At 42.0% G+C, this 26,200-nt stretch overlaps 1 protein-coding gene across 2 annotated transcripts in view; it reads left to right on the top strand.

The window, feature by feature from the left end:
• Positions 1–21,664, top strand: part of sema3b (sema domain, immunoglobulin domain (Ig), short basic domain, secreted, (semaphorin) 3B) — a 97,473-nt gene extending 75,809 nt beyond the window's left edge. For both annotated transcript variants that reach the window (XM_084069051.1, XM_084069052.1), the window contains exons 5-18: positions 6,122–6,241; positions 6,653–6,746; positions 7,090–7,209; positions 8,031–8,173; positions 8,408–8,522; positions 10,307–10,376; positions 11,093–11,237; positions 14,481–14,700; positions 15,201–15,292; positions 15,440–15,481; positions 15,851–16,008; positions 16,426–16,481; positions 18,495–18,634; positions 19,776–21,664. In XM_084069051.1, the coding sequence (XP_083925177.1) occupies positions 6,122–6,241; positions 6,653–6,746; positions 7,090–7,209; positions 8,031–8,173; positions 8,408–8,522; positions 10,307–10,376; positions 11,093–11,237; positions 14,481–14,700; positions 15,201–15,292; positions 15,440–15,481; positions 15,851–16,008; positions 16,426–16,481; positions 18,495–18,634; positions 19,776–20,288 (2,028 nt within the window). In that variant the 3' untranslated portion in view covers positions 20,289–21,664. The remainder of the gene's footprint in view (positions 1–6,121; positions 6,242–6,652; positions 6,747–7,089; positions 7,210–8,030; positions 8,174–8,407; positions 8,523–10,306; positions 10,377–11,092; positions 11,238–14,480; positions 14,701–15,200; positions 15,293–15,439; positions 15,482–15,850; positions 16,009–16,425; positions 16,482–18,494; positions 18,635–19,775) is intronic.
• The last annotated feature ends 4,536 nt before the right edge of the window (positions 21,665–26,200 follow it).

Below are 26,200 nucleotides of genomic sequence, written 5' to 3'. Positions count from 1 at the left end.
AAAGACATTACCAATCTAAATCTAGATAAGGCATTTGAACTGGTGCTGTTTCATGGACTGTTGGGAATGGCATTGTTGAGAGAGTGGTAGCCATTTTTTTTCAATCCTCCAACCTGTCTCAAGATTATCTCTCGTAACCGTTGGTAACGTCAACGGCATGTCATGTCACATTATCACATCCGACTGCATCATTGCATAATTCTGATTATTTAATTAATTATTATTATACATCAGACACACATACAGTAGGCCTACATACGTACACATTCAAAATACAAAATACAATGTACCTGTCACAATTTAACCACTTGAACCCTAGCCTCCTTATTTTGGGGCGTTCATTCAGCGTGTTGTGAGCTATCGGCTATTTGCAGTGAAAAGATTTTGTGTAGACGGTAATAAGGAACGGATCAATTACAGAGCCCTGGGGGACCCCAGTCAACTAAGTGTATAGGTTTTAAGTGGTTAACGAATGCCCTTTAGTTATTTCCTTCTTGAAAATGATCCAAGGAAATCCAATCTTCCTTGACAAATTGTTTTCTCTTACGATATTTGGCCATACTTTTGGCATTCAACCAACCACTTTGGCCAAAGAAGGGTCGTGAATCAATCATTATGTCAGGCAAAGATCCAGGCAGTTTCATTCTTCTGTACAAAGCCAGTGATCAAAGGCATTCCTTGGCTATTACAGCGCGCGGTCTGGTGTGTCTAATGGCTGGCTACCATACTGGGTACTACTGTGTACTACTGTTCACTGTGGATGGAGTTAATAATCTGTCATTTTGAACATAATTACTCATTAACTTTATTAAACGAATGTCCTGGCCACTCACGTTCTCAGGTACACTGTATGATACATTTGCACAATCACATAGTTACAAATGGATAAATGAACACTGAGGATTTTACTGTACAATGTTGTACACCGTAGGTCAATCTCTCCATGTTTCTGTCCCTCTGTCTGTCCCACCAACTCCATCTCTTTCTCTCTTGTCTCCGTCCATGTCTGTTAGTCTCTCTCTCTCTCTCTCTCTCTCTCTCTCTCTCTCTCTCTCTCTCTCTCTCTCTCTCTCTCTCTCTCTCTCGCTCCCAAGCGTAGAGCCTTTCACACACCCCTGCACACATGTATGCATATAACACTCAGCCGACATGGACATACACACATGTAGATGTGTGCACTCAATATGCTCACACACAGAGCCCCATTGTCTGGAGGCCCTGTCAGTCAGGCAGTCAGTTTATCGGACTGTTACATGCACCGGCCGAGCGTAGAACGCAGAGAGAGAGAGAGAGAGAGAGAGAGAGAGAGAGAGAGAGAGAGAGAGAGAGAGAGAGAGAGAGACTAATAGAAACAAAGGGATTACAGTATATGGATATGACAAAAACTGAAATCAAAAGCATGAAAAATTCAAACCTGCTCCAATGATTACGATAACATACTGGAAATATTGATGAGGAACGATTTGCACAACTACGGTAGAACATTTTCAAGTAAACCAAAGTTATTTTTGATATAATGTTCACTAGTATATTTTTCACAGTAACCATTCCCCAATGCCAAAATGACACAGGCACCAGAAATGTACTGGAAATGTAATTAATAAGTTCATACGTCGATTCATTTCTTGCTTTCCAAAATATCCCCACCACTAGGACCCTGCAGAATTCACTTTGGAGTGGTATCTCAATGTTTCTGTTTCAAACTGAATTCTGGGAATCGCAGTTCTAACAGACCATAGGCAGACATTGTAATGATAACAGAGCTACCAGAGGTTACCAAATAAATACTAAAATGTTACGTGACTTTAAACAAACAGGAATTGGATAGTATGTCTCTGTTTTGGTGTGAGGCATCACCTTTTTGTGATCGGCTGAAGGCGCTTTAACTGTCTATTTCACCCTGACTGTGCAATCACCATTGGGTCTGTGCTGTTGTGGCTTATATACCCTGTTTTTAATTGAATTCTCTAGTCTTAAAGAAGGCCGGATCAAAACATTATCAAGTAAATGTATATTTTATGTTGCTAGTCATGTTATTGATCTGTTCTATTCTACTGGTCACTCTGGATAACAGAGGTAAGAGGTTAAATAAAATGTAAGATCAAAAACAGATCATATTAGTAAAAATACAATATATATGGGTATATTAGAGATTGTAATTAACCACCTGAACCCTATTGTCCCTATTCTGGTCATGCCATAATAGCCAAACATTCTGCAAAAACAACAGATAAACAAGCTTGTATATCGGCCATTTTGGGCAAAAAGATTTGGGTTTAGAGGGAAAAAAGGAAGGGACTTAGTATACCCTTAGACCAAGGTCAACAAAGTATATAGGGTTTACGTTTTTAAAGAAGAGCCTTTATAGACATAACATTTATATAAATAGAAACATATATGGCATAATATTGAGAAGACATGGAAAGAACGGAAGTGGTGGGGGTGGGTAATGGGCACTTGTAGTTGTAGTGTCATGGTCACAGCCTGCAAAATGCTCACTCTCAGTGCTGCATGAACTAATGAGATACTAGCTGGTCAAAGGGTGACTGGTGAACCCATTAACACACACACACACACACACACACACACACACACACACACACACACACACACACACACACACACACACACACACACACACACACACACTGCTGTGCGCTCACGTGTGTCATCATTCACACAATTGACCTCCATTCTCCTCCTCCTCATGCACATCATCTGCTCTTTGTCTTTTGAAGCTATTTAAAGCTTTTTAACGTCTTTGTATAATGTATTTTCCCTTCTCTCCCTCCCTCCCTCCCTCCTTCCATCTCTCCTTTTCATCCTTTTGTCACATCAAAGAGATAGCTGAGTCAGGTCACTGCCCTGCTGATGGCCTCACCTTCCTGTGTGCGCACACGTACACACACTAACAGATGTACGCAAAGACAGACTAGATTGGCCGACAAGTAAACACAAAGTCACACATGTGCAAACATGCTCACACACACACACACACACACACACACACACACACACACACACACACACACACACACACACACACACACACACACACACACACACACACACACACACGCTGGGGTTCTGTGTGCACTCAATCTGCCTGGACAAACAGAGGTCTCTTCTGTGTTTGTCAACTGCTTAATTGGCACTTCGATTTGCCTAACACCATCACAGACAAACACACACACACACACACACACACACACACACACACACACACACACACACACACACACACACACACACACACACACACACACACACACACACACACACACACACACTTAAACACAGTCACACCCCAATGCTAACCCCCTGATGGCTTTCAAAGGCTGAAAGGCAGGCCTTTGTTCTAACGCAAAGAAGGGTATTGCGTGCATGCGTGTGTGTGTGTGTGTGTGTGTGTGAGGGGGGGCACAGGAAAGCCAGACAGACTCTCAGTATATCCAAAACACACACACACACACACACACACACACACACACACACACACACACACACACACACACACACACACACACACACACACACACACACACACACACACACACACATAGAGCGGGCAGTGATTTGATATCCCAATCTGCAGTTAAACAGTCAGGGGTCAGACATGTTTCTCTATTACCCTGCCCTCCAGTGGTCCCTGGGGGTCCAACATGGTGAAACCCGATCAGTGGACAGACAGATGTTACAAGGAGCCAAGGGTAAGACAGGGAGGGACATAACAACGGTTAGAGTAGAGAGGATGAAGAGGGCGGGGGGGGGGGGGGGGGGCACAGACAGGCAGGTGGACAAATGTCTGGACGGCCAGTTTGAGGAGGACAAACTGTACTGTACTTTACTTACTTACTTACTGTACTGTACCTTACTGTGCTGTACTGTGCTGTACATTTGATGCTTTGATGTTAGAATTATGTTACACAGATAGAGGAGAAGGTCAGAGAGAATGATGGAGCAAGACAGATGATGGAGGAGAGAAAGAATCATCAGGGTGGATCTAAGGTGTGCAGAGACAGACAGACAGACAGACAGACAGACAGACAGACAGACAGACAGAGGTGAACCTCTTGTCAACCACTGAAGGAGGGAGAGAGAGATGGCCAGACGTTTTATATTATGATGAAATTGTCTGGAGAAAGACATGTGCAAGAGAGAGAGAAAGAGAGGTAGGAGGGAGAACAGTAGTACACCAGAGAGGCAGAAAAACAGAAGTGGGGGTACACCTTGTAGATTTCAGACAGACAGACAGAGTACAGAGACAGACACATGTTAATGGTTCGACAGCCAGCCGTCTGGAGAGGAAAGGAGAGAACACACAGGAGAGGTTGAAGGGTGATGGACAGAGAGAGGTGTAAGGAGAGAATGAGTGATCCAGCTGTACAGTACAATCACCCCCCCCCCCACCCCCCACTCATCCCTGGAGGTCTGCTAGACTGTAATCGGAGTCTGAGATGGACAGATGTGTCGGGGGGGTCAAGAGCCTGGTTGGGGTCTCGGGGGGTTTGGGGATGGGGACGGGGGGACGGAACAGAACAGAACTCTTCTCTTCTTTTCTCTTCTGATGGACGTATACAATTAAACATATATTTTCGTACATTTAACAAAGGTACAATATATATTTTAAACATTCACCCATGTACCACCAGTAATTATGCCTTTTATTTGATCATTTCTCAATCAGAGGTCCATGGACCACTAGTGGTCCATGGACCGCTGATTGAGAAACAGAGTTGTAGACTCAAGACGTCAGCTGACCTGGCATTGTATGTTTATTTTTAGTACAGCTTGTGCCTATGACTATGTGTAGACATATGGCTTGATCTCTCTTTTGGAGAGAACTACTTCTCCTATGAGCTCATGCAATAAATGTCGAACTTAAAAAATGTCGAACTTAAAATAAGTGTCTCCGAGTCCTTCGGCCTGAGTGTGATTGATCCACAATTCAGTATCAATAATTACGCTTTGGACTGCGCCAAAGCGTGGGTATTGTGCCAACATTGGAGCAAAATACAAAATTAAATAAATCACACAATCTAAAAAAGGGGAAAAGTAACAGAGGTCACAGATAATAGACCCAAAACAAATTATAACAGAATGTAAGACGAGAGAGATCCAAGAGATAAATCAGGACACAAATAAGGTGATTTACGGGAACCTTTCTGAACAGGTGTGTTTTTAGGAGTGATTTAAAAGACGATACAGAACCAGCTCGTCGGATAGCCTCAGGTAGGGCATTCCAGAGTCTCGCAGCTTTGGACAGCAAAAGCTGTACACACATGTAAGCATGTGTTTACAGAGGGGACAAAGAGGCCATCACAACACTGCGTTGGAGCTGGTGGGAGTGTTGGTGATGTGGACTCTATGGTGTTGTCATAGACAAGCTGGCAGAGATGAGCGATGTGAGGAATGCACATCATTACACAGAGAGAGGAAGGGATAAAGTCAACACACACACTCCTCTTAATGAAGATTGGAATCACTAGAGGGACAGTGACACTGTTGACCTTGTGTGTGCGTGCGCGTGCTTGTGTGTGTGTGTGTGTGTGTGTGTGTGTGTGTGTGTGTGTGTGTGTGTGTGTGTGTGTGTGTGTGTGTGTGTGTGTGTGTGTGTGTGTGTGTGTGTGTGTGTGTGTGTGTGTGTGTGTGTGTGTGTGTGTGTGTGTGTGTGTGTGTGTGTGTGTGTGTGTGTGTGTGTGTGTGTGCGTGCATGCATGCGTGCGCAGGCAGGCAGGCTTGTGAGCAAGCGTGCGAGAGAGCATGCATGCAAGTCCATGTGTTCTGTGCACATGGAAAAGACTAATGTCTTAACTGTAATATGAAATATATTACTTTCTTATACATATTCTCATGAACCTTTAGTACTACTGTATACTGTACTGTGTGTCAGCATTATGACATACAGTATAACACAGAGCTACTGTACACTAGCTCTGCTGGAGGTCATGAACATGACAAGTCACAAGTTTAGAGACACTGCTAAATCTCAGCCTGCACAGTCAAATCCAGAGTGTTCTAACTTTGTGTTTCTTTGTTTTTGTTTATGTTATTGTTTGTTTATCTCTATGGAAACCATGTGTCATTGATAACCAATGTCTGCCTTGTTTTTTTGCAACAGAGCGACTGCATGAACTATGTGAAGATTGTCCACCACTACAACCGCACACACCTGTACGCCTGTGGCACCGGGGCCTTCCACCCCACCTGTGCTTTTGTTGAGGTGGGACAGAAGCTGGAGGTAAGAAAGAGAGACATGCATGGTCTACAACACACACACACACACACACACACACACACACACACACACACACACACACACACACACACACACACACCACACACACACACACACACACACACACACACACACACACACACTAAAAAGGGGTTTCATGTGGGTCAGGAGATGCACACAAATAGAAGATCTATGTTGCTAAACATTTTCAAAATAATTACAAATTCCTCACAATTTTGGAAGATTTTTTTAAATAAAAAAATAGCAGATCTGCAAGCTCAAAATGCATCTCATGAGCTTGTAGGGGAGCTCATGCTCCCAGGAACCCTCTCTAAGACCCCTGGGGGTCCCCGGACACTACTTTGAGAAGTACAGTACTGTACAAGTCTGCATCCTCTGTTCCCTGCCTTCTAGGACCATGTGTTCAGGATTGACCCCTCCAAGGTGGAGGACGGGAAGGGGAAGAGCCCGTATGACCCACGCCACCCTGCAGCCTCCGTACTCATTGGTCAGTCCCCTTCACCCTGCGCTAACCCATCTACACTTTCAATGTGGTTACTTTCTATAAGTAATACATTTTGGCCATTCACACATTTATGGGATTGTCATATAAAATGGTGAATGAATATGGTGCTACAAATAATCAGCACTAACCAAGCTGTCTTCTCTAGGTGTATGTTTTTTCACCATATTTGTTATGCACTCAAATGTGGAACAATGTGGCACAAAAAAAAGTTCAAAGGCCATGAATCCTCAAGGAATATAATGTGGGATTTTACTGAAATGAGAAGAAACAGAACAGCAGAACAGTTTTGATTCGAACTGCAGTATGTACACTCTCCATCTCCTAGGTGATGAGTTGTATGCGGGCGTGGCTACAGACCTGATGGGGCGGGACTTCACCATCTTTAGAAGCCTGGGAAGGCGCCCTTCCATACGCACTGAACAACATGACTCGCGCTGGCTCAATGGTATGTATGTGTGTTGACTTCTGCCTAGTCTCGCGTAGCCAGACAACTATTCCACAATCTCCGAATGCTATATAGAGTCTGGAACTACACCTCCCGAAATCCGAGAGAGGAAACTGGCACTTCCGTTCACATCAAATATATTTTTAAATATCTTTACATTTAATTTTTTTCTTTACATTTCTGCTTAGCATTAAGCTAAATATACTTAGATGATTTAGATATATATTAGGATAAATTTGCACGACTGTAAAGACGAAACGGAAGTTGGGAGGAGGCTTCACATCCGGTGTATATTCTAATCAAGATCAGAGCTTCCGAGTCCCTGACTGTATGACCGGAAACATTTGAAAATCGTCTGAGGCAACAGTCTGGCCACGCAAGACTAACTTCTGCCTAATCTGAAAAAGGGCTTATTGTTTGGATTTGATCAACTCCACATGGTTTTACTGATCAGGTTTGATCCTGTGTGGTGAATGTTGCGTGTTGAATGCTGTGCATTGTTGTAATTTGTGTAACTAGTACAGTACCTGTAGTCAGTGGGTAGTACTATGTGAAAGATTTGTGGAATTTATAGATTTCATAGATATATGCTTTATGTTTTTAGCTGCAAATCAAATTACACTTGCGGGAAAATAAAGATTTGTGTTTGTGTGTGCATGTGTTTGCATTTGTCTTGTATGCATTATACACATGCACTTAGAGTATATGTGTGATGGAGTGTCTGGTTGAATATGTCCTCAGAATGCAGTATGTGCATTAGACAACTATTATTTAGAGTCTTCATATTAGAGACCAACCTTTTCTCCCCATTTCTCTTGCAGAACCAAAGTTTGTGGGCTCTTTCTGGGTTCCTGAGAGCGAGAACCCTGATGATGACAAGATCTTCTTCTTCTTCAGAGAGACTGCAGTAGAAGCCCAGGGTCTTGGCAAGTCGACCTACTCCCGCATAGGACAGCTATGCAGGGTGAGAGACATGTCACTGATATACAGGATGAAATTAGGGTTGGAAAGCCCTCACATTAATGTAGGGTGGATGCAGATTGGATTGAGGTGCTATTTTGGACTTTGTAAAAAAGCATACTGTGAAATGTATTGGTTATAGAAGCTAAATACTGTTTGTATTGCTCTACACAAAAGTTAAAAAACCTCACATTTATCATTTCATTTTCAACTATAATATTTCCTTTCTGTTAACCAGAATGACATGGGCGGTCAGCGCAGCCTGGTCAACAAGTGGACGACCTTCCTAAAGACCCGTCTGATTTGCTCTGTACCAGGAGCTGATGGCAGTGACACATACTTTGATGAGCTACGTGAGTCACAATGGAATAGAATATAACATTGCTGAGCAACAGTTGTTACCCTGCTATAAATTAGGTATATTACACAATATAATAATTATTGAATGAAACAACTCTCTGTGTTCTGGATAAGAGAGTGGCTACAGTGCATTTCACCAACAGTGAAATGTAAATGTTGACACGGGTCCTGAGGCAGGAATACATTTCTCAATTTGTGTCCCAGGGAGATGAGAGATGACTTTTAGCGGCCTGTGTTCTAACAATTGTAGTTAGTATAAATACCATAATTCATCTAACAACTTGGTTAGATTAATTACACTAACTAGACCATACCCGGTCGACGCATCCGTGGGGGGATATGCGCACATGATCTGGCACATAAACGCTAATAAGAAGCTGAGATTTGATGAAATTGAAAAACGGGCTTCACAGTTGCGTTCAGATGGTAATGGTCAATGGCTGTGTGTAAAATCAGAGCAATTGCTCCAGCCACTGAGGAGAACCGGGTAGTGACACCACTACAAACAAACGGACGGACAGACAAACAGAGGTTACTATAATTATAGTAGGATGTCTGTCCATTAGTGTGTTTTTTCTAGACTAAGCACAACTAAGGTCTTATTTCTTTACCTCAGGGTGTTTTCAGAGTGCATCTAAATATATGAACCCTTTGAAAGCCTTCCTGATGGGGCAGCAGTGGCATTGGAGTTAGAGTGGCCGTCTGGGAACCGCAAGGTTCTCGTTTCGATCCCCAGTTCGTCAGTGTCAAAACACACTGACTGAATAATGCACATTCTAAAATACTTTGGATAAGACCGCCATAGAAATGCAGAACATTTACCATTTACCTGAATCTCCTTGCTATACACGAGGCTGTGCATGCACTGATTCTATGGTATATGTAGTCTGGACCCATTCCACTCAGAATAAGTTGATTGGCCTGAAAGTATATCTGGTGAAGTCTGCTTGGTGAGGTATTAACAAGTTTTAACAAAGTTCCTAAAGAGGATTGGTGTGGCTATCTCTACATGCAGGCTGTAATCTGATCCGTCTGTTCGCTTCTAACGTAAACTTAACTAAATGCAAAAATTGGTCCAAATTCTGACCCCACCATAGTCTATAATATGCCCACAGGTGATTTAACCCTGTGGTTTAACTTAACAAAGGCGAAAGGAAAAGGAATACGAAATAATGAGTCTGTTCCACACCTTAGGGTACATCTGTCGAAAACATTCCCCTGTGTGAAAATAAGAATCAGCTTTGATCTCAAGACACAGCAGAACCGAACCCTCGCCATACATAATGTGTCCGAATCTTCTAATATATAGATATGTTTATTTGATTTATTTTAGTCTAGTTTAGTTTAGTTTGTGACATTTCCTTCCATTTGACTTTGAACTGTAAGACCCACAGCGTTCCTTGGGCTGTTTGTGTATTGCACCTGACCAATGTAACAATTATTAGTTTGTAATGAAAGCAAATCTAGTTAAACTTAGTTCCTGGACTGAAGAGGCTTCCGACCCCCTGCTTGAGGCTAAAATGATTTCTGTCCTCCAAATTCCCTGCTGTGACCTGCACTTCAGTGAAATGTCATGTTGGACATGGCCACAGGGCTATGTTTATCTTTCTCTTGACCTCTGACTTCTCGACTGTCACCTCTGACCTGTGTTTGTGTGTGTGTGTGTGTGTGTGTGTGTGTGTGTGTGTGTGTGTGTGTGTGTGTGTGTGTGTGTGTGTGTGTGTGTGTGTGTGTGTGTGTGTGTGTGTGTGTGTGTGTGTGTGTGTGTGTGCATCAGGCGATGTATTCCTTCTGCAGACAAGGGACAGGAAGAACCCTCTGGTCTACACTGTCTTCTCTACTTCCAGGTCAGAGTTCACTCACTGTGGGTGTGTCTGTGAGAGCATCTGATAAGGGAAAAGTGAAAATGGATTTAATTAATGGCCATGAATGCTAAAAGTCCCCCCCCCCCCACCCCAAAAAAAGGCAAAGACTAATTTATACTTTGTCTTTGGCTTTACCTTTCAACAGTTGAAAACTTTTTTTTTCTCTTGAAAAGGGGTTGTGCAACCGAACTGTTCATGTTAGTCATTTTTGTGTGTGTGAGAGAGAAATAACATTTTATGAAAAATTAAATATTTATCACTTTCTATACATTGGACTGGAGCATAATATTTTTCCTTTTTTGCGATTGTGAGAGAGGGAATAGCAAGTAAAAACGAGAGATGAAGCGTGTGAGAGAGATGATAGTGACAGCCACAGAGATGGTTGACCACTTAAACCCTATAATTGGCTCTATATACTGTACTAGTGACTTTTCTGTTTTCGCTCTACATCAAGTATCTTCGCTGAAAATAGCCGATCTATAAGCTCACAATGCGTCACAATGTGAGCTTGTAGATCTGCTATTTTCTGTGAAAGTTTTCCCCACAATACGGATGCTGGGGTTTAAGTGATTAAGTATGTGTTTTGTGAGAGAAATGGGAGAGAGGGTGATAGGAAGAGGGAGAGAGAGAATTTTAATCACTCCATTTAGTGTTTGTTTTTCTGTGGTACTGATCTCTGGCTGTGTCTCTCCCAGCAGCAGTGTATTTAAAGGCTCAGCCGTGTGTCTTTACACCATGAATGACATCCGGAGAGCCTTCCTGGGGCCATTCGCCCACAAAGAGGGGCCCAACTATCAGTGGGTCCCGTTCCAGGGAAAGGTCCCCTACCCTCGTCCTGGCATGGTGAGTAAATACTATTGTATTTACTAGGGGTTTATTTACTATTCTATTCTATTCTATTGAATAGAATAGAATAGCACAGATTTGCAAAGAATAAAGGTGGCCCAGTTTTTTCCACACCAAGAATGATAACTTAAATTCACAGTAATATGCTCTGTGATAATGTAGAGTATGCAAATGATGTGAGCATCCGCACTTAAAATGCAAAATGCAATTCTAAATATATTTGAAATATATTTTCCTACTTGCCACTGATTGAAAACAGTGCCATTTCTGCACATGTGAAATCACCATTCTGTAGCTCACAATGTACAGTAAGCTTGTCTGCAGATGTCCATCTGTACTATGTATATAGTATCCATCATACTGAAACACTGCTGCATGCCTGCAGTGCCATCTAGACCGGTGATTCTCAACCTTATTCATTTCAAGGACCCCCATTTTGCTACTATTTCTATCCTGTGGTACTCCAATCTAGAATACACTGTAAAATCCTCAGTGTTAAATTAACTCTGAGAGTGTACATGGGGTCCCTCGAGAACCCCTGGGGGTCCCCAGACCCCACGTTGAAAAGCAGTGCTCTAGCAGACCTCATAACATTTAAACCTTCCTGAGCTTGTATGCACAGACAGTTTGTGGAGCAGGGGCTTAAGCCGAGAAAAGGAGCAGTGGCTTGAGCCCCTTATAGCTAACCCTCCTCTGCCTGAAACCTTCCACACAATCCCACAATCCTCTCAATAGCTGGTCATTAGTGTTCTTACAGTACATTCAGCTAAGAATCAGCAGGATTTCTCACACAGCTTTTTACAGCTATTAGCTGCAGCCGTAGCACAACGATTTCCATTGTGTGACGACTGAACCTGCATTTGACCTACAGTAAACCCTCCCACTTTTCTCACACCACATCACCTCACTGGGCTGCGAAATTTAGAGAATGAATTGGGGAAAGCATGAAACCAAAGGGTAATTATTTACAGGAAAAAAAGAAGATATTGTGCAGATATTAAATATCCCCCTTTAGGGATCAATACAGTATGACTAAATGTAAAAAGCTGTGAATCAGCAAAGCTCAATGTAATGTAATGCGAAGCAGTGTACAAGTACACTGTCATTTATTGTATTATACTGACGTTTGTTTTTGCTGACTGACCAACTTTCTGTCATAATATAATGACTTCACTGCACAGTAAAATAAACAAAGGGAAATTATAATTCTTGCAAAATAATAAAATAAAAGATGGCACCCTAGGGCTGGAATTTTGATGACAGAATTTGGCTGCATGTTGAGTAAATCCCAAGTCCTTGTGACCCATCACACCATAATCAGCTCACTGTGGCCTGCCCGCTGCACACACAGTCAAACCCCAGCAATCCCCAGTGTTCATTTAACTCTGCAGAAGTGGACCCAAATGGACCCTTAAGATGTAAGTTAAGTAGTAGAGAATAGACCCTTACGGGTCCGCCTGGGTTCATTTTTGCACTTAAATTAACACTGGAGATTTTACTGTGCGGTCAGTGGTTTGCACTGGTGTGATATTGAATACAGTCATTAATCCTGTACAGTATAATGGGGTTGCTTGGATTATTTGAGTACTTTGACTACAGAGCCGCAGTCTAAATCTTATTAGATATAAGAAATATGCACTGCACACATTCCATAATTCTCTGTAAAGCCTAATTTCCAATTAAAATGACGTTGTTTAACGTGAGCACTCAGGGATATTTGAACAAGGGTATGATTGTATAACAATGTCTTTTCCAGATGCCTGACTTCACTTACAATTTCCAATTAACCACTTAAGCTCTATAAAAAAGAAGGAAAATAGCAGACTCACGATGTGTCATGATGCAACGTGTTGCGAATTGTAGATCGTAAGATGGAAGTTGTTGCTTTCAATACTTCACAATTAAAAGTAGGGTAAGTGATTTACTTTGGTTAAAATAAGTGTTAAATAGCTCTATATTCTGATAGTACTCATTGCTATAGAGTGTTTGTTCACTAAAAGGAGTCTACCATGTCTCTCCAGCTCTTTATTAAACAGAAAATGCATTTTCAGTGCTCTCTCCTGATTGGCTTACATTTTGTCAACCACCTGAAAATGTACTATATTCTGTTTACTAAAGAGCTGGAGAGACCCCTGTGACCGAACAAACGCTCTGTAGCAATGATTACTATCAGAATATAGTACTTTAACCTTTTTAACAAAACAAACAAAAATACCAAAAAATATCACTTACCCTACCTTTAAGGATGACTGTGTTGTTAAACTGAATACTTAAGTTGAGAGAAGGAACACAGAATATCTAGAAATGTAAACCCGATAAATTCTTCCAAGGAATGAAAAAACATATATGTTGTACAACGTTTATTGTCTCCGCCAGGCCGAAAGGCATGGCGAGAGAGTATGTTTTTCCCCCTGTCCGTCCGTCCGTCCGTTTGTCCGTGTGTCCGTCCGTCCGGCTGTGACCAGCTAATCTCCGGCACTGTTGTCTTGATCGCAGCGAAACTGTGCACACACACTCCCTGGATGCCAATTCAGAACCTCTGCCCCAAATTCTTCTCATGGGCCTTTTATAGCGCCACCAGGAGGCCGATTTGTGCAAAACATATTTTTTGACAGTACTCCTACAGATTTTGTCCAAAACTCACGTAAATCGGTACACAGTATGTCTATAGTCATTAAACGAAACAGGTCTTTCAGATTTCTCATATTCCATCCCATGCTTAATCGGAAAACTGTTCTCAGTTGAGGTGGTTTTAGAACATTGGATAAACGAGGTTACAATGCTTAAAGCTGCAATTCGTAAGATGTACCTGTATGTCTTACCCGAGATTCGAACCCTGGTCTCCTGTGCGAGCACCACTGAGCGAATTAAGATGGAATGCCTTTTCAGACAGGGGAGATACAGTAATATGACTCTTTGCAAAACCACAATAAATAAAGTAAATGTCTCATAATACCACTGTCCAACCACTGCAATTGTGTGAGTTATATTGTATTTGCATACTTAACCATACATATGGTTAAAGTAATGCATTGCAGATTTAAACTAAACCCACACTATGCAAGATTCTCATGCAATGGAAAATGTATAAGATGAGCCCATCGCCACTGAAAATGCTGTAAATTACCACAATGAGCTTCAGTGGCGCAACTATCAAAACAGACACCTCTCTCTCTCGCTGCCACTTGGTGCAGTTTAGACCAATGAAATCAAAGTCCCTTCCTTTCTTTCTCCCTTTAGTGCCCCAGCAAGACGTTCGGCAGCTTTGAGTCCACGAAGGGCTTCCCTGACGATGTGATCCAGTTTGCACGGCACCATCCTCTGATGTTTAACCCAGTATACCCTCTGAACCGCCGACCCATCTTCCTCAGAACCAATGTGGATTACAGTTTCACTCAGATTGCTGTGGACCGTGTGGGAGCCGCAGATGGACAGTATGATGTCATGTTTATTGGAACGGGTGAGTTTGCGTTTGTGTTTAACCACTTAAACCCTATATCCTTGGTTAACTGGGGTCCCCCAGGGCTCTAGACTTGGCCCGCTCCTTTTGTACCTCTGCATCATATCTCTTTGCCAAAAATAGCTGATCTACAAGCTCACGACGCGTTGCAAGCTTGAAGATTGGCTATTTTCACCGAATGTTCACCACAGAATAGGGACGCTACTAGGGTTCACATTGGTTAACAAGTAGTAGTTGTGGCCTGGACGGCTGCCGTAGCGGTCCGGGCACAGTGACACTGACAGTGTGTTGCGGGTTCGAATCCCGATGACCTTTGCTGCGTGTCCCCATCTCTCTCTCCCCATTTCCTGTCAGTCTACTGTATTCTATCAATAAAAGCAGAAAAAGACAAAAAATATATCTTTAAAAAAATAAATGTATATATATTTTGCGTGTTTGTCTGTGTTTATATGTACCTGAGAAACTTGTGCTCAATTGTATGTGTATACCTTTTTCTGCAGACAAGGGAACAGTACTTAAGGTGATTGGTGTCCCCAAGGAGAGCTGGAACAACATGGAGGAACTTCTACTGGAGGAACTGGAGGTCTTCAAGGTGTGATAGACAAAGAATAGAATAGTTTTTATTATAATGACGTATTATTATATTGTATATTATACACTTGAAATAATGATAGTGTATGTTCTATCTATGTGTTATGTAACCATGTAATTGATTTGTTTGCTGTCCTCTGTTCTTCAGGATGCATCATCTATCAGCAACATGCAGATCTCTTCAAAACGAGTATGACACACACACACACACACACACACACACACACACACACACACACACACACACATGCACACACACACACACACACACACACACACACACACACGCATGGTCGTACGTATGTGCGTACATATAGTACGCACGCACGCACGCACGCACGCACGCACGCACGCACGCACGCACGCACGCACGCACGCACGCCAAATCACTGCTGTCCACATTAAAGCACGTGACATTTGACGTCACTGGTGCATAGTATACCGGTACCACCAAGTCAAGATCATGATCCTAAATGTTGCCTGCATGGCAAATGCATACATTATGACTTTGATATTGGACAACCTCATATCCCTCTCTCTTCTCTCTTCTCATCCACAGCAACAGCTCTATGTGGCCTCAGACACAGGCATAGCCCAGGTTCCCCTGCATCGATGCAGTGTCTATGGGAAGGCCTGCGCTGAGTGCTGCCTGGCCAGAGATCCATACTGCGCCTGGGACGGCACCTCTTGCACACGCTACCTGCCCAACACCAAGAGGTACGATGAGAGGAGAGGAGAGGACATACACAGTCAACTCCTCAGTGTCAACTTAACTCTGAGGGTGTACAAAACCAAATGGACCGGCCCATTTGGTTATATTTGTACACTCTCTGAGTTACAAATTGATAAATTCACATTTTTACTGTGTATAAAATTCCAAAATATATTCCACAAGACTGTCAAAAAGAATAGAATAGAGAAAAGACATACAAATGACAAACCAAAGCCAAAACAACACACCAGTGACCGTAAGAGATTATTCATAACTTGACAGTAATGAGAGAGGAGATTAACTGAAACCGTTATTGGCAAATACCATTGTCATATCAAAATAAATGTGTTGTTTTTGTCATAATTGGAGCATCGATTGCTGTGTAAGCATTGTTGAAGTATTGTTTAAACATTGTTTTATAGGCGCTTCCGTCGCCAGGACGTGAGGAATGGAGACCCCAATACCTTGTGTTCTGGAGGTGAGACTCAGTGTGCTGCATCTCTTGTACTGGCATTATCTGTTCATAACCCACTATCACTGAAAGGCTCTTCGTGAGCTATCTGACTGAACTCACATGAGTGCAACTGCTCGCCATGGTAAGATTATCTGAACTTGTGTAGAAGCTATAGTGGTAGTGATTGTAAACTCCCTTTATGCATAGAAAATCCTAGTTTTCACCATGTCACCCTAGTGCATCTGTAGGTCAGGAAACATGCAGTAACTACAGTACAATGGCTACATCTGTACATATGCAACACCTTACAATGGAAAGCCATTATGTTCTCATTCTATAGTACCAAGTTCACTTTTTTCTTTTTTTTTAAGCAATCCCTCACTCCCACACTTACACTGCACTCTTACTAGCATTGAGTGCTTCAGTGTCTGATATGTCCACTGAGCCACTGCCAAAAAACCCTCAACCCTTCACCTCTAGTGATCCCTCATCTCAGCCCACAATACCAGCATTCTGTTTCCATCTGTCACTCTGCCACATAACTGAATCAAGCTAATCACTTGGACAGAGTGAGTGAACCGGCCGCTAACACAATTACATCACGTGACATATGAGACACAGTTAGTGTGCAGTTTCATTCACCTCATATTGCACATTTTATTGCCATACTGTATGCTTCTAATAAGTAACATTAACATCTATTCATAAATGTAAACAATCTCTGTGCGTGCCTGTGTGTCTGTTTGGATCGGCGGTTGTCCATGAATCTATCTATAAATTGCAGAGACCTGTGTGTGTCTGTATGTCTGACTGTCCCGGGCATAACTCGGGCACCGTCCGACCAATTGACTTCAAAACTCGGCGTGTGTCGCCAATTACACAGGATGGTTTGTGTCGAGTGGGATTACCATTTATTCAGTCAGTTGCTTTTGGCAAGATAAACCGTTTATTGCAATGATATTGCATTCAATTTGGCAGTGTGACTCTGTTCCTGTGATACTACAGATTATCTGTGCAAGCATGACACAAAATCGAGATCACTAACCCCCCTGAAGCAGAGCCTAAGTTATTACATGAACATAACATTGAACCTTTCTGAAGGGTATAAGTTAAGATTCACAGATATACTGTAACATCATACAATCCACAGAAATCCATACAGTTAACATACTGATATAGCGAAGAAATAAATACCACACGGAGGAGGCTGGGGCGATGGGAATTTTCCCAGGCGTCTTGCTGTAGCGACCGTACAGTTGAATGAATAAATAGGAAATTATTGGCTATTTTTGGCAAAGAGATTTGGTGTAGAGGGAAAAAATAGCGGACCAAGTGCAGAGCCAACTCAGATCAAGTTTACTAAGTGTAGAGGGTTTAAGTGATTACGTTTCAAATTTTGGACCTCTAGTCATAAATAACCTTCATCACCAAACACTTGACTCATTTATGTCATCGCCTTACTGCCAGTGCGATGACATAAATTACTGATGGACATGATAATGAATGATGGAGACAATGAGGGCCACTGTTTGGTGTTAGACACACTCACATGCTGGCCAAATAATGCTCACACACCCACCACTACTAAGGACGTCCATGCATGCCTCTTGAATAACACTTCCTTGACGGGAAGCTGACATTGAACTTTCCCATCAATACCCTCATCAATCAATACTGAGATTGAGAAAGGCTTCCTTGTAAGAGTGATAAGACTTACAAGAAAGGAAGGGCTCGCATGAAAAAAGGTCTTTGTTTCAAGGACATCAAAGCCGCAATTTAAATGTAATCCTTAATGTGCTCTTTCAAAGAGCTTATCAGATTAAAAGAGCTTGTCCCTGGTTCGATTCCGGCGGTGTAGCATGTCCTTCCCCCTCTCTCTGCCTCTCTCTCTATTCTCCTATCTAAACAAAGCAAAAGCAATATTGGTTTCTGTTCTATTTTCCCCATCCGATCCTGTCCCATCCTACACTGTCCCATTCTGGCTTCATGCTATGCTGTTGTTGAAGCCCTTGTGTTTGTGTATGCTGCCCTCTACAGACCACCACAAGCATCGCGTGATGGAGAGGAGGCTGTATGGCGTGGAGGGGAGCAGCACCTTCCTGGAGTGCATCCCTAAGTCACTACAGGCCAGAGTCACCTGGACCTTCCAAAAGCATCCACAGAACCCCAGGGAAGAGGTGAGGAGTGAGGGAGGGAGAGACAAAAGCGAGGGAGGAGTGGAACGAGGGATAGATTATGGTGTATGTGTATTTATGGGAACAAAAATAGGTCAGAAAGACTTCAACTTCTTCTAAACATATCCAAAGATTTGGCCTATACTGTATATATAACTAGAACCAGGAGACCTGGTACTGCCAGACCCATAGTGGTTGAAATCTGAATGGCCGGGCTTCGCATGACGTGTGTCCCTTCTATGTCCCTTCTATGACGAAAGGGGGACAGACTTTTTTGGCTGGGGCCGGGGGACAAAGTGACATACCATGTATGGAGAAAACAGATACAAAGCCTCATGTAAGCCCGACCCCTTGGGTCTGGCAAAAATAAATGAGAAAAAAAAGAAAATAATAATAAGCTTTATTTGTATAACACCTTTCAAAACAGTGTTACAAACTGCTTCACAGAATAAACCTTATACATAATATAAGGCAATAAAACCTAGCAATGACAATAACAGAAGAAATAAGATAAGATAGACGGTTGGCGAATAAAAGCAGCTTTATAAAAATGTGTTTTCAGGAGAGACTTGAAACAAAGCACAGATTCTGCGAGCCTGATCTCCTAAGGCAGGGCATTCCAGAGTGTCGGCGCTCCAACTGCAAAAGCCAGATCTCCTTTTGTTTTTAGCTGGCACTTTGGAATGACCAGCAGAACTTTGCTCGAGGATTTCAAGCTACAGGTTGACTCATATGGCGTGAATAGGTCAGAGATATAGGATGGGGCAAGGCCAGACCTGGCCTTGTATGTAAATTTTGATAAATCATATGAGAACGCTTTACACGCTGGGGACGTGACGAATAAACGATTCGAAAATGTTTCGGTTATTATTTCACAAGAAACTATTCATAAAGTTGATGCCCCATTCATACAGGTTGATGCCTTTTATTAACAGTGAAAAATAGATGCTTGTTCCGTATAAGAATTGTGTTGCTTTATATCGTGTTCTGTGTGGATGTACACAAGCAATAGTTTGAAAAAATATATTTTCAGGTGAATGTATCACACGAAAAAAAGGCCCTCGATGTGTGATCTCTCTTTTTTTCTAGAAAGTTTTTTTTCAGTTTTTTCATTCCATTTGATCTCTTTCTCCTTGTTTCCCAGGTGCGTCTAGATGACCGGGTCCTTCACACTGACAGAGGCCTCCTGATTCGCAGAGTCCTGAAGAGAGACATCGGCGTCTACCAATGCCATGCCATGGAACATGGCTTCACCCAGACCTTGCTGGGCATCACCCTGGAAGTAGTCCCCTCCACGTCCGCCTCCATCTCCAACCTGCCCTCTGACGCCCCCGTCCGATTGGACCCCCGCAGTGGAGGCGGACCCCCTTCGACCAATCAGAAGCTTTGGTACCGGGACTTCATGCAGCTGGTGGACCACCCCAACTTGAGCACCGTCGACCAGATATGTGAGCAAGTTTGGGCGCGCAAGACTGCAGCGGAGCAATCAGAAAAGGGCTTGTCGGCGCCAGTGAAACAAGTCCCGTCCCTGGGACCTGCAGTTCGGCCTGCCGCCAACAAGAAGTGGAAACATCTTCAGGAAATTCGGAAGGGTCGGAACCGCCGAACCCACGATGGGAAACCCAATCCACGGGCTCCACGTAGTGCAGGGGAGTAACAACAGGGAGAGGGGGAGGGGAGCAAAGTGACTGATACAGAGAGAAAGGAAGGTGAAATGTAGATGGCAGGAAGGTGGAAAATGATAGAGATTGAAAGTGACCAAGAACTTCTGGAGGTGTTGAAACAAACACACACACACACACACGCACACGCACGCGCACGCGCACGCGCACACTCACACTCACACACACACACACACACACACACACACACACACACACACACACACACACACACACACACACACACACACACACACACACACACACACACACACACACACAAATACCTGACACAAGCACATTCTTAAACACAGTTACACTGAAAACACATACAGACACACACGTGTCATGACACCTCAGCACCTCCTCTGTTGTGCATATTTATCTACGGATGCCCCCACTAAATCCAACCTCTGACGCCCTGCACCCGACATCACAATCACCCCCCCCATCACCCCTAGATCCTTGTACCACCAGCTAACTCCTGCATGTATAGCCTTACTGCCCATTTTGCCCTTGATTCTGCACGAGCCCTTTACTCAGATCCAGTAGCATACAGTAGTTGAGTGTATATGCAGGTATATGGGAGGCTGCCCACCTCTTCCACCTATCATTCCCATTAGCACTGACTACATGGATGATGGGGACATGCCTTCTCAGTCCAAGAACCACTATTAGTATTACAGTGAATAGTGGGCAAGCAAGCACAAATCCACCTTTTCAACAGTACAGCATCCTCTTAGATTGGGTGTAGAAAACAAACCCAGAATACTACCGCTGATGCAAATTTGGAAGTGTGGGTGAGATCACAATATGGCCACCTCCACATCGACCACTACGCGTAAATGCATTACCCCTGGACAAAGACTTCCCTGAAATCTGTGTGGATGAACACTCCTGGTGACTTGTCCCAGTAGAAGGCTGGAGAATGGACTCAAGTTTGGGTAGAGGTGGTGAGAATTGTCTCTCTCAACTGGAATATATTGGAAAATGAGGGCCTCTGACTGGAATAAAGGTGAAGTGAATTATGTGCAGGTTGTAGGCCTACACTTACATTTTGTGAGAAAGAGGGGGGTGGACTTCGCACAAATTGCAACAGAAAATCTAAATGTTTACTGATGAACAAGAACATACATTTTAACATGTTAACTTCTATGTTAGACATTGGTCTTCGTCAGTGTAAATTGTTTGACAATTTATTGTCATCACATAGAGCCTGAGATGAATTTGCGATCACTTGATCTGTCCACATCCCTCAGCATGCATGTTTGAGGTAGCAATACAAAAACTACAATTTGTAAGTGATAATAATAATACATTTTATTTATAGTATAAAAGGTAAATTAAATATGTTAATCATCTGATATAAAAAGTATTTTGACATATACCAGGAATATGAAATGATAAAAACATTTAATTACAAATATAATGCAAGAAAACTAACCCACTGGGTAATTTTTACTCACTTATGCATCTAGGGGTTAGGAATTTAATTTTATGTGGTTGATTGGAGAGTACTAAACCCTTTGTGTGGATATCTCACAAGAAGACAATGTATAAATAAATTATTTAACTTGGGTGGCAATGGGAAATTAGGGCGTCACAAATTTCTGTACTTTTCAATACTTTTCCATCACTTGGATTTATTAAGACTTTAGATGTTATACATGACATATTTATTGGACTGAGACATTTGAAAGAGTTTCTATTGCAATTTGAGTAGGGTCATGTCCTATAATGTCACTTCGAATAATGCCTTTACTGTGGGGCATGTAGAGGCATGTTACTAACAAAAGGCACACAGCATAATACCGTCAGGGTAGGGGAGCGAGCTAATCGTTCAAAATCACTACAGAAAATGGGTTGAAAAAGGTTATGGGACTCCATCATGAATCCTACTGTTGCTAGCACTTCACTTTACAGTGGTCACATATTTCATAATTTTACATAGATGTATCTACCCCTGAATAAGGTCAATGTCAAGTAAAGTATTACCAAGCAACACTATGGAGGAACTCACTATGACATGATTACAGGAAAGATTTGGATATGCTAAGGCACCAATATTATCCCTGCAGTATATCAAAATGTTCTCAAGCTGAAAAAAACATGCAGCCTTAAACAGAAAACTGGAAGAAATATTTCCTCATGCCTTTGACAAGACAATGCTGTTTTGGTTTGAATCCTGGACTCTATTAATGGAATTTGAATCAGAAGCTACAGTACTGTACCTGGTATATTGTGAACTGGGAACAGATGCATTTCCTTTTCCAAACGGGAGGCGAGCAAGACAAGTTATTTTAGGGGGGTGTAAATATGGTGACGTGAGTGCGAAGAAGAGAGAAGAGTGTGTTTGGGGGCAGAGACAAAATCGTAGTGGACTCTAACTATGACAACCCATGATTTATGGGCTTCATCATATTAGCATGATATTTATGAGTGAGATTATGATTTATTGTTTTTTTATTATTATAAATGGTTCTTTGTCTTGCTCTTTTACACTGTTATTGCATAATGTTGTTTGTAATGTACAGTATGGATAAATGCAAATGCTAGATTGAGACAAATCAGTCACACACACACACACACACACACACACACACACACACACACACACACACACACACACAAAATAAACTGTTCATTCACGGAAGCCGATACACCCAAACTTTTCCTGTCATGCTACACGCTCTGTTATCACTGTTTGCTAATTATCTTTGATAATTGCCAGAATCGCTCTTCACAGCTTTTTATTACAGAATTGCAGTCATTTACAGTTGAACCATACAGTCCTTTGCTGCTTAACATCATCATCAACTCTCCTCCCATTTGACAGTACAGACCGTAGGGTCTTCCTATTTGCTGTCTGTAGTCCTATAGTCCTCTCTGTGTATGTATTACATGTATATTATAATGATTGCTACCCTGATGGGTTAGTACAGAAAAACTCATTTGTTGGTCTTATGTGGTAAACAGTGTCCCCTTATGTCCATTATGTGTATAGGCCTGATTCCAGGGCCAATCTGTGGTACAATGACATGTAACTTTTGTCTAATCTGTCCGTGTGGGAGAAGATTAATTGCTTTGTAAGATAGAACACACTTTTATCTTTTACATTCATGAGTTTAATGAATGTCATATCCCTTTTATTATGACTGGTATATGGGCCTTATTTGTACTGCTAACTGGAGTTGGCGTATTTGACCGCGTGTTAAAGATTGGTAAAACACAGTAGTAGTAGTAGTAGTAGTAGTAGTAGTAGTAGTAGTAGTAGTAGTAGTAGTAGTAGTAGTAGTAGTAGTAGTGTTGGTTTTAAATGATATGCAAAATGTATAAAATAAATATTATTTTGACAGAAGTGAAATGTTGACTTGAAAGTCATCATGTTTATGATACTATATGTTGGTGTTGCAGGCAGTACAAAGTAGGCCCATGTGTGGATTTTAGATGTATGGAATCCTTGACATTATTTATATACCTGATCTAGAAAGATGTAATGAACTCTTTGAACCGAACTGACCAAGGCCCTTTGTTGAGCGGAGTCCCTCAGGGCTCTATCTATAACAGTGACTTTTCTGTTTTCGCTCTACAATAAATATCTTCACCGAAAATAGACGATCTACAAGCTTACAGCGCGTTGTTAGGTTGTAGATCGTGTAGATCTGTAAGCTACCATTGTCTGCGAAAGTTTTCCCAAGAATATGGATGTGGGGCTTTAAGTGGTTAAATGGACAATCCACACAGTTTCGAAGTCACTTGCTGAGAACAGAGAAAAGGTAGGGTTAGGGTTGTGGGGGGGGGGGGGGAGGGGGGGGGAGCAGGGGGGGGAGCACAATGTTGAAAATTATTATTTCTATGTATTTATGTCTGAAGATAAGCTGGTACGTAGTGGTGGATGTTTACTTTGTTTTCTTATCAATGTAGATTTGTCATCTGTACCCCATTCTGCTGAACAAGGACTGCTAATATGTTTTTGTACATTATAACCAAAGGGGTTCAAACTTCCTTAATCCAGTGTCCAATTAGTCATCATTGTTGTTCACACTGCCCCCCAGTGGACACTGTTGTTATATCCCTTGCTATGTGACGCCCCCTGTATACACAGTAAAATCCTCAGTGTCAATTAACTCTCTTGTACTGTGTACAAATGACCACGTGATTTGGTTACATTTGTACACAGTTAAATTAATACTCAGTATTTACTGTGTAGCTCACATATAGTTTATGTTAGTGAGAAAGACGGAGAGACGGAGCATGCATGTACTGTATGTATGTATGTATGTATGTATGTATGTATGTATGTATGTATGTATGTATGTATGTATGTATGTATGTATGTATGTATGTATGTATGTATGTATGTATGTATGTATGTATGTATGTATGTATGTATGTATGTATGTATGTATGTATGGTGGAAAGTAACTACGTGTACTCAAGTACTGTACTTAAGTACAATTTTGAGGTATTTGTACTTGAGTATTTCCAATTTCCAATACTTTGGAGTTCTACTCCACTATACATCTCAGAGGCAAATATTGTACTTTTACTCCACTACAATTATTTGAAAACTTTAGTTAGAAGTTACTTTGTAGATTTTGATTATTATTACAAAACATACATTAACCACTCTTTATAGCCGATCTACGCTGAGCTCACAGTCACAATGCGTCCCGATGCGATGCATTGTGAGCTTGTAGATCTGCTATTTTCAAAAGATGTGTATACATTTGAAAGACATTTTGCATAATGAGTACTTTTACTTCTGGTTCTTCAAGTACATTTTGATACCAATACTTTTGTACTTTTACTCAAGTAAATTTTGAATTCCAGACTTTTACTTGTAACAAAGTATTTCTACACATTTGAGTACTTTTCCCACCACTGTCTGTATGTATGTATGTGCATACATACAGTGTGTGTGTGTGTGTGTGTGTGTGTGTGTGTGTGTGTGTGTGTGTGTGTGTGTGTGTGTGTGTGTGTGTGTGTGTGTGTGTGTGTGTGTGTGTGTGTGTGTGTGTGTGTGTGTGCGTGCGTGCGTGCGTGCGCGCGCATGCGCTTCAGGGGACAGGAGAGTTGTGTATACTGGTTGAGGTGCGTGTGTTTAGGGCAGTCTGTCACAGTTCAGAGGTTGCAGAGGCAGACACGAACTTGCCACACTGTAATGCTCCTAGAGCTAGAGGTGTTTGTGAGTTGTCACTTGTCACATTGTTTTTGGTTAACACAATAAAATAAATACCCAGTTACTTCAATGCGTGGTTATCTGTTTTGTTATGAGTTTGTTAGACATGCATAAAGGCAGTGATGATAGAAGTAGGCTACTCAGATTTATTTTTTACGTAAAGGAGTAGTTCACCCCAATTGTAAAAGGCGAAAGCAGGTTCAAGTCCCGCCAAGGCACTGAAGCACATACTGTACTCATCGATGTACTCTACCCCCGGTTTACGGGGATGCAGTACAGTGGGGCCGGGGAGCGGTTTAGCTCCCCGGTGTTTCCACACAGTAAAACTATGTGATTATGGCAAAAGAAATCACACCTATCTGAACATTTATGTAACCAAGGTAACAATGACAATTAGGTGAGGTCACTTCCTGAACTGCACTCCTCCCACCTCACTGTACTCCTCCCACCTTGTGTTTCAGTAGTGACAAACTTTCGTTTCGGTAGTGACCCAATGGTGAAAAAATACATTTACTAAGTCCAGAACTCGATGAATGTTAGGGACCAAAAAATAAGTCACTACCAATCAACTTTAAATTGCCTGAAACGTACTCCTAACAGGTTTTTGGGGGAACAATTTTTTTTTTGGCCTCCACACTTAGTGATTTTTTCGTATTTAACTTCGTTTCGGTAGTGACACAATGGTGTCACTACCGAAACGAAAAAAAAATGAGAAAGTCCAGAGCT

The sequence above is a fragment of the Gymnoscopelus microlampas genome (assembly GCF_963454915.1).
Source record: "Gymnoscopelus microlampas genome assembly, chromosome: 10".
NCBI classification, from domain to species: Eukaryota; Metazoa; Chordata; class Actinopteri; order Myctophiformes; family Myctophidae; genus Gymnoscopelus; species Gymnoscopelus microlampas.
Note: the sequence above shows the minus strand (reverse complement) of the source record. Positions and strands in the feature narration are given on the sequence as shown.